Source organism: Artemia sp. Qi Xiang Cuo, chromosome 1, assembly GCF_049724085.1.
Source record: "Artemia sp. Qi Xiang Cuo chromosome 1, ASM4972408v1, whole genome shotgun sequence".
NCBI classification, from domain to species: Eukaryota; Metazoa; Arthropoda; class Branchiopoda; order Anostraca; family Artemiidae; genus Artemia; species Artemia sp. Qi Xiang Cuo.
The window spans coordinates 9,324,824-9,340,507 of record NC_142794.1 but is presented as its reverse complement, the minus strand read 5'-3'; the positions used below and the strand labels follow the sequence as shown (position 1 = coordinate 9,340,507).

The following is a 15,684-nucleotide window of genomic DNA, read 5'->3' as shown; positions in this document are numbered from 1 at the left end:
AACATTCTATTTGAAAGAAACTAATTAGTTATCAGGCTACAAGATTTCCATAGTAACAACAAGATATGTGAGAAGATGAGACAAATGAAATATTGTTTTTATGACACGTAAAATAGGTTATTTTATGGATAAGTCTTGACTGACTGCTAGGATCAATTCCCACGGAACTGTTTCAAAATATTCAACTGTAACAAGTACACAGTTATAGGTATATTTATTAATAAAGTCTTGACAAGAATAAATCTCTTCAATAAAAATCTTCGCAATGAATTAACAAAACTCAATTAGAAAGAGAAATTTTTTCCTTAATTTATTTGGAAATGAGTTGGAAATTAATTGGATTTTATAATATGCAAGTTAATGCTTCGATAAAATGAGCAGTATCTAAATTAGCTGAATATATAAGCTTACTTTTATTCTTTTACAAGCGTAATTGAAGTAAGAAGAGTAGAAATATAAATTAAAACCAAAAGAGAAAAATCAATTTTTAAACAAAAAGACAACAATGAAGAATATAGAATTAAGCGAAAAAAAATAGAACATCATCACGACACTACCTGACATCGAGTAGTTCTTCCAGTAGCCACATAATTTGTTTGGATATGTGCCACAAACTTGCCATGCTGGTAGCATGGGGGTCAAATTTAGAGGGGAGGTCAAACCGGATAGCCACCCTTGTCCCTCTTTTGCTCTTTGTTTTAATAAGAGTGGCATATATGCTCTGTATCTCCTATGCCATTTTTTAAGGCAGAGAAAAACGAAAAGTTAAATTCAACCTGATTGGTTCTCATACGACGTTAATGAAACGTTGCACGTTAAGCTGCTGCAACTTTTCATAAAAATAAGAATTAGACCCGATATAATAGATATAATATATAGACCTATATAATTAGACCCAATAAGAGTTAGACCTGATAATTACTCGTGCAAAAATGACAAAGATAGAATGTCAAGAATTATAAGTAGTAAAATAAACTTTATACATTGGGTATTGAAAAAGGGGAGGAAATTCATTTATTTAATATGTTAGTTCTTGCATTCTGGTTTCCGGTATACATCATTGTACACTTCTAAGGTTTCAAAAAGTGCAGTTTAATAAACTCAGGGATACGGAATAGCGTTGCTAGGGTTTTGTAAATTTTCCTACTGAGGTTATTGCTGGAAGACTCTTTTATACATACCAAGAAATATTGGATAGTGCTCAGGATCATGGAAGTGGGGGTTATTAACCTCATAAAAATCTTCCTCTCTTAGCTTCATACGTCATTTAATTCTGCAACCGTAATGTCATTTTCAGTATAATGCCCTCCTCTATATTTTTGTGAATTGGCTTCCCCGCATAAAGCCTGTTAGTTTATTTAGACTAAAGTCTCGCAGGAGATAAAAAGCAATAAGAATGCTAAAAGACGTACATTTGTATGTCTAGTGACTGATCTTGCCTGCAAGTAGCTGGGAGGACTCTTTGGAACTCCAAATTCTGTAAAAAGTAAAAATATCTGTTCTTTGTTTTCACGCAAGAAAGCTTGTGGTAAAATGAATAATTCGACGTAAAACAGTTTATGTCTATATCTTCTGATTGCAGAAGGAATAATTCTTCTAATATGAGTTTTAATTATTTTTGTTTTAAACTAAGAGTTTTTTTCCAATTGAATGTGAGGAGCAACATCAAAACTTAAAACGAAGAGAAATTATTTTGTATATGAGGGAGGCTGTCCATTCCTCAACCCTTGCTCGCCTCATGAAAGGTTTTTAATGCTTTAGAAAAGCTTCTTATTCAAATTAAACAGCCCTTGTTTTTCAGTTACGGCCCTTCTTAAACTATTGTAACAAAAATTCAAACTTTAGTGTAAAGAGCGAGGGATTGAGGAGGGGGTAGCTTCCTCATATACATAAAAAATGCTGTTCGTTTTAATTTTTATTTATGCTCCTTATTTTCAGTTTAAAAACTTGTTTTTGTTTAATTTATGATCGTTTTTCAAATCATTCCGGGAAACTGACCTCCCCTTTCCTTGGAAAATTTCCTCCAGAAAATTCATCAGCTCGAAAAAGTCTTCCCGTGGAAAACTCCCCCCGATCAATTCCCTCCTCGCTGAAAAGTTCACCTGGACACTTACCCTTAAAAAATTCTTCTTACTTTCATCTGAGAAAGTGAAATGACTTGGTTTTTTAATTCAATACCCTTTTATTTTTTAAATGATGATTTGAAACCCCTTCAGTGGAAATCCTTCCATAGAAGGTTGTTTCCGCTGAAAATCCTCCCACGGAAAGTCTTTCCCGGCTTAAAATTTCCCCAGATTAATTCCCTCCCCGTGGAAAACTTTCTCCAGACAATTTCCCGTGGTAACTTTCTATTTAAAAATTTCTTTTTTTTATTTAAATTCCTGATCCTTTTTCAATTAATTCCAGAACTACCCCCCCCCCCCTTCGCTCCTGTGGGAGATTCCCCCAGAAAAATTCAACCTGTGGAAATCCCCCCATCCCAAGTCTCCCCCCATGGACAGTTCCTCTCGCTCAAAATTCTCCCAAAGAAAACAGCCTCATAGAAAATTCCTCCAGACAATCTCCTCTCGTGCTGAAATCCCCCCCCCCTTCTGTAGTCATCTCTCCATATGTAAGATTGAGCGGCCAATGAGAAAGTGAGACAAAATAAAAATAATTCCCTAGATGAGCTCCGGAAATTCCCTCGCATAAAATTTTCGGTGAAAAATTTCACCCGAAAAATCTCCTCATGGAAAATTCCCCCCTCCCCCGGACTAGTTTTCTTGTATTTTTCAATATCCAGCCTATCTTGGTTAGGGCATTCGTCAGGGCATTCTTTGGGGCTTAGGGAGTTCTTATCATCCCATTATGGAGCTATTGAATAAATGGCTATCTCAAAATTTCGATCGGATATCTTTTTGGAAAAGGGGTGTGGAAGGGGGTATAGTTGCCTCCTCCCCCCAATCTTTTGGTCACCTGAAAAGGGAACTAGAACTTTTGATTTCCATTCAGATGAGCCCCCTCTCGATGTTCTAGGACCATTGATTCAATATAATCAACCCTGGGAAAAAAATAAACACGCATCCGTGAACTTTTTTCTGGCAAAAAAACACACAACTTCAGATACGAACTTGAAACCTCCATGGAAAGGTTCTCTGATATGCTGGATCAGATGGTGTAATATTCGTTTAAGATTTTATGACTTTTTGGGGATGTTCCTCCCCTTTTAAAAAAAAAATCCGTTGAATTTTCTCTGACTTTTAGCTTTTGATGGGTGATATTAAACTTAATGAATTTTACACATTTGGAATCAAGTAAAAATCCCATTCTTTTGCTATATTAAATGTTATCAAAGTTCCTTTTTAGAGTTTCGTTTGCTATTGGGTCGAGTCGCTCTTTACTTACTATTCGAAACCGTGAATTGTTCGATTTGACGTTCAACCTTATTTGCATTGTTAATAATGCGAATTCGATTGATATTAAATAAATAAAAAAAAATTCAACTGTAAGTAAAGAGTAACATTAACACTTAAAACGAACAGAAACCATTACGTACCTGATGGGGTTACCCCCTCCTCAACACCTCGCTCTTCACGCCGAAGTTTTTTTTTTAGCAATTTTAATGAATCTTCTTATTGTTCTAATCAAACGAGCCTTGTGTTTCAGGAGCAAAATTCAGCAAATTCAATTTGGGACAAAATTCAAGCTTTATATTAGTAAGCTCTGCTTTCAATTGAAAAATTTGCTATATGTATTGAAGACTTCTTAGTGTGTTTAATATATTGCATTTTATTCATTCCCATGGATTGGTATTTTTTTGTTTTTTTGGGGAAGGCTTATCAACGTATTCTTTTCAAGACGTTGATGAGCATAATTTATGGTTTTATTTCATATCATTTTCTTGCTATTCGCTAAAAATAGCAAGTCAAGAAGTGTGTTGGAACAACCTGACCGTCGTTTTGTTCCCATGAAGCCTAATGGAATTCCACAAAGTTTCACTTGTTATGGCCTCAAAATGGAATTCAATTTCATTTCAATCACCAATTGATACTTTTCATATACTATGAACCACGCAATCTTTTTTTTTCTTTTTTTTTTTAGTAAAAATCAATAGCGAAATAGAAGCCTGTTTTGAAATTGGTTTTACTTGCACATTGACCTCGTAGCATAACTTTGGTATAGATAAAGTCATAATTGTTGATGTCGATGATCAGGACTTTACGTTTATCATAGGCAGCACCCTAGCGCTGTCTAAGAAAAGAACGATGTGGGCACAATGTGTGTTTTTGGTTTTTTCTCCATACCTGGGCACTTCGTATCGAAGGAGCTGTCGTAGAAACTTAGAAAAGGACTCATTCGATTGGAAATGGGAGTGGCTAGTGCCCTTTTTAATAGTCGAAAGGGAGGGGGGCAACTACCCCCCCCCCCCCTCACGCCCATCATAATCCCAAACACATCCATTCAAAATTTTGAGATAGCCATTTTGTTCAGCGTAGTTGATTTCCTGATAGAATATATGTTTTGAGGAGGACAGTCCCACAACCCATGGGGCAAGGGTTTTAAATTATGCCCTAAGGGCATATAAGGTTTTTATAGAAGGCGTTGTCATAGAAACTTCAAAAAAGGCTCTTTCGGTTGGAAACTCAAAGGGCTAATGCCCTTTTTAATAGTCGAAAGTGATTAAGGGCAACTAGCCCCCCCCCCACGCCCATCATTCTCCCAAACACATCCAATCAAAATTTTAGCGTAGATGATTTCCAGATAGAAAATAAGTTTTTGAGGAGGACACTCCCCCACAACCCTCGGGGCAAGGATTTTGAGTTCTGCTCTGAGGGCATATAAGAACGATGTTGGCACAATGTAGGCTACTATACATTGTTTTTTTCCTTTAGAGCAAGGCACTTCACATGGAAGGGGTTGTCGTAGAAACTTCAAAAGGGGCTCATTCGATTGGAAATTGAGAGTTCTAGTGGCCTTTTTAATAGTCAAAAGTGATTGGAGGGCAACTAGCCCCTCACCTACGCCCATCATTCCCCCAAACACATCCAATCAAAATTTTGAGATAGCCAAAATTTTGAGATAGCCATTTTGTTCAGCGTAGTTGATTTCCAGACAGAAAATATGTTTTTGAGGAGGAAACTCCCCCACTACCCCAAGGGTAAGAGTTTTAAGTTATGCCCTGGGGGCATATAAGGTTTTTATAGAAGGAGTTGTAGTAGAAACTTCAAAACAGGCTCTTTCGATTGGAAATATGAAGGGCTAGTGCTCTTTTTAATTGTCGAAAGTGATTGGAAGGCAACTAGCCCTCCCCCCTTGCCCATCATTTCCCCAAGCACATCCAATCAAAATTTTGAGATAGCCATTTTGTTCTGCGTAGTTGATTTCCAGATAGAAAATATGTTTTTGATGAGGATACTCCCCCACAGCCCTCAGGGCAAGGGTTTCAAGTTATGCCCTGGGGGCATATAAGGTTTTTAAAGAAGGCGTTGTCGTAGAAACTTCAAAAAGGCTTATTCGATTGGAAATTCAAAGGACTAGTGCCCTTTTTAATAGTCGAAAGTGATTGAAGGGCAACTAGCCCCTCCCCCCACGCCCATCACTCCCCCAAACTCATCAAATAAAAATTTTGAGATAGCCATTCCGTTAAGCGTAGTTTATTTCCCGATAGGAAATATATTTTTGAGAAGGACACTCCATCACGACCCTCCGAGCAAGGGTTATAAGTTATGTCCTGGAGGTATATAAGGTTTTTATTGAAATCTTTGTCGTAGAAACTTGAAAAAGGGTTCATTCGATTTGAAATTCAAAGGGATACTTTCGACTATTAAAAAGGTCGAAAGTGATTTGAGGGCAACTAACCCCCCTCTCACACCCACCTTTTCCCCAAACACATCCAATCAAAATTTTTAGATAGCCATTTTATTCAACGTAGTTGAAAGTTTCGGAAATCAGGTCTTTAAGGATGACAACCTCTCCCCCTACAGCCCTTAGGGCAAGGGTTGTAAGTTATGCCCTGGGGCATATAAAGTTTTTATTGAAAGAGTTGTCGTAGAAACTTCAAAAGGGCTCATTCAATTGGAAATTGAAAGGGCTAGTGCCTTTTTTGATAGTTAACAGTGATTGAATAGCGACTATCACCCCTCTCACGCCCACCATTTTCCAAAACACATCCAATCAAAATTTTGATATCCATTTTGTTCAATGTAGTTGAACGTTCTGGAAATTAGGTCTTTTAGGATGATAACCCCCTCAGAGCTCTCAGTGCAAGGGTTGTAAGTTATGCCCTGGGGGCATATATGGTTTATATAGACAGTTGTTGTATAAATCATATGCAGCACGATCGCGCTGCCTAAATAAAGAACGGGGACACTCGAGAACGAGACAAGAAATGGGGACTAAGTAAAGAGGAGAACATTCGCACACAACCCTCATGGCAAGGGTTGTAAGTTATGCCCTGGGGGCATATAAGAATGATGTTGGCACAATGTATTATTTATTAATTTTTTCCTTTAGAGCAGGGCACTTCGTATCGTAGAAGTTGTCGTAGAAACTTCGAAAAGCGCTCATTCAATTAGAAATTCGAGGGGCTTGTGGCCTTTTTAATACTCGAAAGTGATTGGAAGTTGACTAACACCCCTCTCACGCCCTTCATTTCCCCAAACACATCCAATCAAATTTTGGAGATAGTCTTATTGTTTAACGTAGCTGAAATTCCTGGAAATTTCGTCTTGAAGGATGATAACCACCCTAACAAACCTTAAGATAAGGGATATAATTTATGCCCTGGGGGCAAATACGGCATTTATAGAAAGTGCAGTCGTTTCTAGAAGTTCTCATTCGATTGGAAATCGAAAGGCCTAGTGCCCTTTTTAGTAGTTGAAAGTGATTGGAAGGCTTGACATTTTTATAGTAAAGATCGATGTAGGTATAATCTATTATTTATTGTTGTTATTGTTGTTCTGACCAGTGCACTACGTGTCGAAGGAGTTGTCTCGGTAACTTTGATAAGGGTTGATTTTATTAAAAATACAAAGCGATGATGCACTTTTTATTAGTGGAGAGGGAATGGAGGACAACTAACTCCCCTTCCACGCCCAACCACCCACGCTAAACCTCCCAATTCTACTCTTAAAATTTAACCAAATTAAAACAGCTTAAGGGTATACAAGCTATAAAATAAAGTAAATTGTTTGCGAATGGTATCAAGTTTTCCCTTTCAGGTCAACAGAGGAGGTATGAAACTAAATTAAACAGTACTATTTGTGTCCAGATTTTTAAAAGGGTGTATGTTGTTAAAAATTGCTGAAAATTTTTTTCCAGCACACATATAGCAGGACAAACTATAAAGTCTTAAAAAATGAAAAGGTTTAAAGTATTACTTTCTTTTTCTCTGAGAAGACTATGTCAATATAAAACGAACAGAAATTAATTTAAAAAACTTTTTCCACAAAATAAGTTTTTCAAAGAAAAGTAAAGAACTCCATTAAAAAAAAATGAGCAAAAATAAAATCAAATAATCTACCAAGCGTGAAACCAAATCAGCATCGATAAATAAATGAAACCCAAAACGAACATAAATTACAATAATTAACCGAGTCAAAATCAAAACGAGCAGGAATTAACATAAGTTGGTCACAAAACCCCTATGCCTTCCCAAGGCCAGAACAAAATTTGCACTTTACTGCAAAAATACAAATGAATGTGCATTGTCAGTTTAATATAGATATACTGATATTTAGTAATCAAAATGTTAATATTTTTGATTTATTTAAGTTATAAAAGTAAAAACATTTATATTTTTTAAGTAAAGTGCAAATTTTGTTCTGGCCTTGGGAAGGCATAGGGGTGTTGTGACCAACTTATGTTAATTTCCGCTCGTTTTGAGTTTAACTCGGTTAATTATTGTAATTTCTGTTCGTTTTGGGTTTCATTTATTTATCGATGCTGATTTGTGGTAGTTTCACGCTTGGTAGATTATTTGATTTTATTTTTGCTCATTTTTTGTTTAATAGAGTTCTTTACTTTTCTTTGAAAAACTTATTTTATGGAAAAAGTTTTTTAATTAATTATACAAAAAAAAACAAGTTTTTTTCAATGAAAGTAAGGAGTAACATTAAAACTCGAACCAAAAAGAAAATTATTTCGTATATGTAGGGGTTGCTGCCCTCCTCAATTACTTGCTCTTTACGATATTTTTTTTAGCACTTTTGAAAAAAGCTTCATATTCTAATAAAACGGCCCTTGTGTTTCAGGAGCCGTTCTTCAAAAAATTTTGACAAACAGTCAAACTTTAGCGTAAAGAGCAAAGTATTGAAGAGAGGGGTAACCCCGTCATATACAGAATAATTCCTTTTCGTTTTGATTTTTAATGTTGCTCCTTACTTTCATTAAAAAAACCTAAGGAAAGTTCCTTTCGCGTAAAACACACCCCCCTCTTCGTAAAACTCCCTCCATACAGTTCTATCTTCCCTGAAAATCCTCCCCCCCATCCCCACCTATAGAATTCCTTACCGACAATTCAGCCCGAAAAAAATTCTTCTTAGCGTACTTCATTTGAAAAGACTAAATTCCAATCGTTTTCTCGATCACTCCAGAAACCCTTCCGTGGAATTTTTTTTCCTGGAAATCCAAACTCGCTGAAAATAACCCCCGGATAATTCCCCGGGAACATCTCCACATGCAAAAATGAGTTGGCAAAGAGAAAGTAAGACAAAGAAAAAGAATTTCGTATAGGAATTCTTTCAAATCACCCTCAGGGTAAAATTTCCCCTAGAAAGTTCACCTCCGTAAATTTCCCTCTCCACGGAGAATTCTACCTATGGAAATCTACCCCAAGTACAAAATCCCCCCCCCAAAAAATAAAGACTACTTTCTAATTATAAATACTATAGATAAACAATGGGCACATTTCGTAGCTTACAGGCCTCTCCCCTTGGACTGTGGGGGTCATGTTACCCCTAAAGACATAGTTATTAGACCTTTCAACTATGCTGAACAAAGTGACTATATCAAAATTTGGATTGAACAACTTTTGGGAAATGAGTCTGGGAGGGGGTTAGTGGCCCTCCAATGTCTTTGGTGACTTAAAAAGGGCACTGAAATTTTTAATTTCCGTTCGAATACACCATCTCCTGATCTTCTAGGACCATTATTTTGATGCGATCACCCTTGAGGGAAAAAAAACGCATAAACACGCATCCGTGATCTTTCTTCTGGCAAAAAAAGCAAAATTCTACATTTTCAAACAGTTCGTGGCAACGAACTGTAAGTAAGGAGCGACCCGGCTCAATGGTAACCGGAACTCTAAAACACGAAATTTTGGTACCAATAGATACATCAAAAGATTCAGATGTTAATTCTGATTTCAAATATATAAGTTTCATCAAGTTTAATCTTACCCATCAAAAGTTACGCGCCTGAGAAAATTTGGCTGATTTTCGAAAAAAGGGGGAAAGACCCACTAAAAGTTATAGAACCTTAATGAAATTCACACCATCATATTCAGCCTATCAGAGGACCCTACTGTAGAGGTTTCAAGCTCCTATCTACAAAAATGTGGAATTTTCCATTTTTTGCCAGAAGAAAGATCACGGGTGCGTGTTTATTTGTTTGTTTTTTTTTGTTTTTTTTTTCTTTTCCCCAGAGGTAATCGTATTGACCCAGTGGTCCTAGAATATCGTAGGAGGGCTCATTGGAACGGAAATTGAAAGTTCTAGTTCCCTTTTTAAGTGACCAAAAAAATGGAGGGTAACTAGGCCCCCTCCCACGCTCAATTTTATTAAAGTCACCCAATTAAAATTTTGAGATAGCCATTTTGTTCAGCATAGTCGAAAATCTAATAAATATGTCTTTTACGATGACTTAATCCCCCACAGTTCCCAGGGAAAGGGCTGCAAGTTATGAACCTTGCCCATTGCTTACATATTGTATTGGTTATTGGGAAGTATACATACATTTTCAGGAAGAATTTTTTTCTGGTGGGGGGGGGTTACTCGGGAGAATCTTTCTGTGGAGGATGCTTCTTTGGGGGAAGGGACCTTGCTATGAAGGGGGCGCCGGATTTCCAAGCATTATTTAAAAACGATCAGAAATTAAATTTAAAAAAACAAGTTTTTTTAACTGAAAGTAAGAAGCAACATTAGAACTTAAAATGAACAGAAATTATTACGTATATGAGGGGGTTCTCCCCCAAGTCAATGCCTCGCTCTTTACGCTACAGTTTTATTTTAGTGCTTTCAAAAGAGCTATCTATTCTAATTAAACGGCCTTTGTGATTCAGGGGTTTTTGAATTAAAAAAATTTTTTAACTTATAACGTAAACAGCGTGGTATTGACTAAGGGGAGAACCCCATCATATACGTAATAACTTATACGTAATAAAAAAAAACAAAAAACAAGCGATACGGCTCAATAGTAATCGAAACTTTTAAAAACGGAACTTTGATGTCAGTAAAAGAATGGGCTATAAGCCCATTATAAGCCCATTCAAAAGAATAGGCTTATAATGCTGATTCTAAATATATGAATTTTATTAAGTTTAGTAATACTCATCAAAGGCTACGATCCTGAGAAAATTTACCTGATTTTTTAAAGAGGGGGGAAACATCTCCTAAATGTGGAAGAATTTTAATGAAAATCACACCGTCAGATTCAGCGTCTCAGAAAACCCTATAACATAGGTTTCAAGCTCATATCTGCAAAAATCTGCAACTTTGTATTTTTCGCCAGAAAAAAAATATAGGCTACGAATATAAAAGTTCGTTACTTAAGTTAATTTGTAAATTACGTCAGAACCAAATTTAGAGATAGCCATTTAGCAAAAGAAAACTGAAATTTATATGCAAATTTTGTTTACTTATTCAATGACGATGAGCCAAAATAAAAGCTGCATTAACTAAAAAACGATCAGAAATTAAATAAAAAAAACAAGTTTTTTAATCTGAAAGTAAGGAGCGACATTAAAACTTAAAACGAACAGAAATTATTCCATATATGAAAGGGACTGTCCCCTCCTCAACGCCTCGCTCTTTATGCTAAAGTTTGACTCTGTCTCACAACTTTATTTTTTAAAACAATAAAAAACTTTAGCGTAAAGAGCGAGGCGTTGAGGAGGGGACAGCCCCTTTCATATACGGAATAATTTCTGTTCTGTGTTTCTGTGTTTAATTTCTACAGTAGGTTTCTCTGACGCGCTGAATCTCATGGTGTTATTGTCTTTCCTTAACTTTTAGGGGATATTTCCCCCTTTTATCGAAAATCAGGCAATTTTTTAGGGTCTTAACTTTTGATTGGTAACACTAAACTTGGTGAATCTTATATATATTTGAAATCATCATAATAAGCTGATTCTTTTGATGTATCTATTGATATGAAAATTCCGTTTTTTAGTTTCGGTTACTATTGAGCCGTGTTATTCCATACTTACAGTTCGTTACGATGAACTGTTTTATGAGATCCAAGGTAAAAACTGTTGCAAGACAAAAGACAAATTGTTATGAAATCTAAGTGAGCCATTCATAAATACATTGCTGTTTGTTAAATAATTAACATCCAGTAGATGTATCCCGTTGTTGTCGGGGATTCGGAAAATATGGTGACGGGATGAATGACTCAAGTTTTAAAAGTGTTGTTTTTTTGCGCTACGGATTTGCACATTGGGAAAGGAAAAATTGCACAAAATTAAATTGCATCTAGTATAAAGTAGAATTGTGGGTTTTGGAATCACCCCTTTATTGCTGTGCAGATGGCATCCAAATCAAATTGTTGGGAATATCTAAGAGATTTTCCAACTCCAAAATTTGAACTATTAGGATCGTGTTACTTGAAATATGTATTCTAAATCTAACGCAAAAACACAATATTTCTAGTCAATTTTGAAAATATAAGTTAAACCCTCCCCCCTCCAAAAAAAGTTTCGCCAATTCGTAAATTAGTCTTAGAAATGCAGGTGGAAAGACTATTTCTGTTTTTAATGCCTTTACGGTTTGTAAATAGGTCTTAAAAACGCAGGTAAAAAAAACTCCTTACTCCCCCTCCGCTTCCCAGAAAATTCTTTTGTTAAGCCCTGCCCTCCTACAGAAATTACTTCAGTACACCTCCCGTCATAAAATGCTTGATACGGTCCTCCGTAAATTTTATTTAATAAACTTATTCTCTAATAACCTTTTAGAAAATGTACTTGATCTTCACAACTAATAAAGTCTATTATTTAATAAAAGTAGAGGGCCGCTTAAATTAAGATTTGAAATCAATGATACTTCCTTCCTTTGCGGTAAAAAATAAGTTTCTTGTTACCCTTCATTGACAGCCTGCCTTTGTCTGTGTTTGGGATTTACTTTCCTCTTTTTTCAGAGTATGGGGCTTCTTGATAAGCAATAATTTCTCCTGGTTTTCGTTTTGACGACTGTCAAGATCAGGAAACGCCTCATTACACACTTCCCCATCTAGCAAAGGCCTTATCAGTTAATGATAATATTTAGATTTATAAGCAGCATTGCCAACGCTTTGAAACAAACTGTACCAGTTTTCCGACTAAAATTGTACTCTTAAAAGATTAATTTGTACCATATGAACATCAGGTTGAAAAATTGCCGGAACAAGAATAACATTTTCGATAAGTGTAAAACATTAACAGATGTCCGAGCCAGAAAGGAGCAAGTAAAACCAGAAGGTTCCGGAATGTTCGTATTGTACCAATCAATTTCCACAAGTATCCCTTTGTATCTGGACCTCTGAATTGCAGCAAAAATGGTAGAATTCTATCCTGTTGGGAAAGCTGTATATAAATAACAGGTAGAACTTCTAATCAAAACGCCGAAAAATTCGGAGGTTTCAACTTAACACTGGAATCCTTTATCAATGAAAAAAAGAAAGGGATAAAAACGGGACTAAAAAGATAAAACGTACAAGATAACAACACAAAATGATGATTAAGTATATAGAAACAAAATATGGAAAATGAAACAACTCTCATCTGAAGAAAAAACTGTTGTCGTTGTTTTGCAAAAGTTCTAATGAAACATCGTGGGTAGTTCTAATTGGCACGTTCTGAGTTGGCACGTTTTATTGTATTAGTATATTATATGTTTATAATAATATAGTTTTTATATAATATAATAAAATAATGTTTAATTTATATTTTAATTTCTTTTGTATTTTATGCGTGCATACGCCTGCATCTTAGTTACAAAGCATTAGTTTTAATATTTTTATAGTGAGTAAAGTCCGCTGTATCAAAAGAAAAATAATTGGTTGCGCTACCTCCGGTAAACTGTTTTAAATGCTCGTCAATGTGTTAGTCAGGGATTTTTAGTTTTTTTTTATGGTTGATGTGTAAGATTTGCTTTGTATTGGAGCCAAATATTAGGAGTATTGTCTGGAGTAAAAAAAAACGTGCCTTTAAGCTTTAAGGCACGTTAAAGGTGTTCAGATTATTATTGGTAGTCACTTTCAATAGTGAAAGAGGTAATTTTAATTTTTGACAAGAGATGTTATAAGTTGCAAATTCCCAAATTTAAATTACCTTTTAATGACGGTTTTGAGTTGAGTTGAATTTTTTTTCGCTCGAGAAATTCGACTAAAAACTGATCTTTTAGATACGCCATAATTGTGATTTTAGAATTACTTTTTTGAATTTTTTGATGAAAATTAAATAGAAATGCGTTAAAGGAGTATAAATTAATCCAGCCCTTGAATAAATAAAAACTTTTGGCAATACATTTTGTCTTGCCATATTTTAACTATCTTTCTTTTGGTATTGATACTTTATCTACGGAGTGATTGTACCTCCCTTTTATTTCATCTTCAATCTCTCTTTCAAATGTGTTTACTTACTTTGAGCATACGTGAGAGTTTTATTTTGGTGTAAAATTGCCAATTAAAAACAAAAAAAATTTTTTAAACACGAAATTTTTTTAAAAGCAGTGTGGTCTAAGAAATTATTTATGCCAATTAAAAAAAAAAATGTCTAATCAATTGAATGGGCTGGGCAGCATTAGATCCCCCTAGACCTTTTGTCCACTCATAAATTTTGAAAATACCTTTTATAGGGTTATTTTCGTCGAAAAACGCCTTTATTGGTTGATTCTTTTAAAAAAAAAAATAAAAAAATCTCCCGTCCATATATTCTGGGAAATACATTTTGCCTGTAAAAGAAAAGAGATGGTTCACCATGTGCTTGTTCTTCATTTAGACAAAGTTTTGTTTCTTTTTACTGTTTCTTGTTTCTTTTAAACTTTATTTTCCAAACTATGTTCTGCAAATATGAGGAAAAGGCCCTTGGTTGTGTTGACAAAGAATAATGCTTTTGCTTAATTTTAGGTATTGATGTTTTGGGTTACAGATAATTTTTTAATGCGGGGTCATCGAGGAAGAAAACGAAGCAAACGTGATTCTAGAAACAGTTTACGACATCAACGTGCCGACAAAGAATCAGAAGACGAAGAAGATAATCCTTTGTTGTCCGGAGATGATGAATTGCTAGGAGTCAAAGAAGACTTACAGTTGCGATCAAAGAAGCTTAGGTCACAGATTGTTTAATGTAAGGTTGACATCAAAGATTGTGAATGCCTAAAGAAGATATAACAGTTTAGAAACACCCTCTCCTAAAAATAAAAAAAAAGATCAAAACTAATGTGAGCAAAGAAAATAATTCAAAGAAAAGATGTTGGTAGCTGCTGAACAGAATTTTTTTTTTACCATAGATTTGAGTTTATGTCGTCCAATTCAAAATTGTAAGTTACAGTTAACGGGTTTATTTTGTCTTTTTCATTCAAGTGAAAAACAAGCAATCATTTGTTGTTGCCAAGGTTCTTATTTTCATCAATATAAGTAATTTTCAGTGAAAACTGGTTCTAAGTGGTTACTAGCAAGTTTCCTATTGTGAGAAACCAGCTGTTATGTCTTTGTTAGTTAACTAAGATCTTTGGCTGGTATATGAAGTTCCATGTCCGCTCTCTGTGATTGCGATTTGATATTAGTCCCATGTTACGCTGAGCAATAGTAATTTAGATCTTGTATTCAAAATGTTAGTGATCATGACGAATTTTTGTGCATTTTCTTGTCAGTTTATATATATATATACATATATATATATATATATATATATATATATATATATATATATATATATATATATATATATATATATATATATTGGATTATTGATTGAATATTTTCGTTTTGATTGAATATTTTCTTATTAATAAAGTTATATATAATTTTGTGAATCACTTTTTTGTGGTTGGGATATAAATAATGGCCAGTACGTTAATGCTTTGCCTCTATCTCCCTTTCTCCATCACTTCTCTCTATTTTATAAAGTCGTATACACATCCCTACCGACCAGTGCGAAATAAGATGGCTTTTATTTTAAGACAAGTTTAATGTTCTTATATATTAATAGTTCTTATTATTAGGGATAAATATGAGAGCTTCGTGGCATAGAACTGGCGATTCACTTACCCCTGGGAAACAGCTTTCTTAAAATCATGCGTATAGACGCGGTATCTTTCGCAAACCTTTTAAACTTTGTTCTATTTGTCAAAAAATTGTTTCTAAATCTGCATTCCACAAGCTTAATTTTAAATAGCAGCTTTAAATCGGTTTATCTCCAACCTGGAGCTTTGATCCAAGACTTTAAGCAATTTAGCGTTTGTTTTCAATGTTAGCCCGAACCAACGATTTCTGGTAACCTTCTTATAGAGA

At 34.9% G+C, this 15,684-nt stretch overlaps 1 protein-coding gene across 1 annotated transcript in view; it reads left to right on the top strand.

Moving 5' to 3' along the window:
* Nucleotides 1-15,037, top strand: part of LOC148955992 (store-operated calcium entry regulator STIMATE-like) — a 68,688-nt gene extending 53,651 nt beyond the window's left edge. Inside the window, exon 5 of the mRNA XM_089093466.1 lies at nucleotides 14,299-15,037. Within this exon, the coding sequence (XP_088949592.1) occupies nucleotides 14,299-14,517 (219 nt within the window). The 3' untranslated portion in view covers nucleotides 14,518-15,037. The remainder of the gene's footprint in view (nucleotides 1-14,298) is intronic.
* Nucleotides 15,038-15,684: the final 647 nt, after the last annotated feature.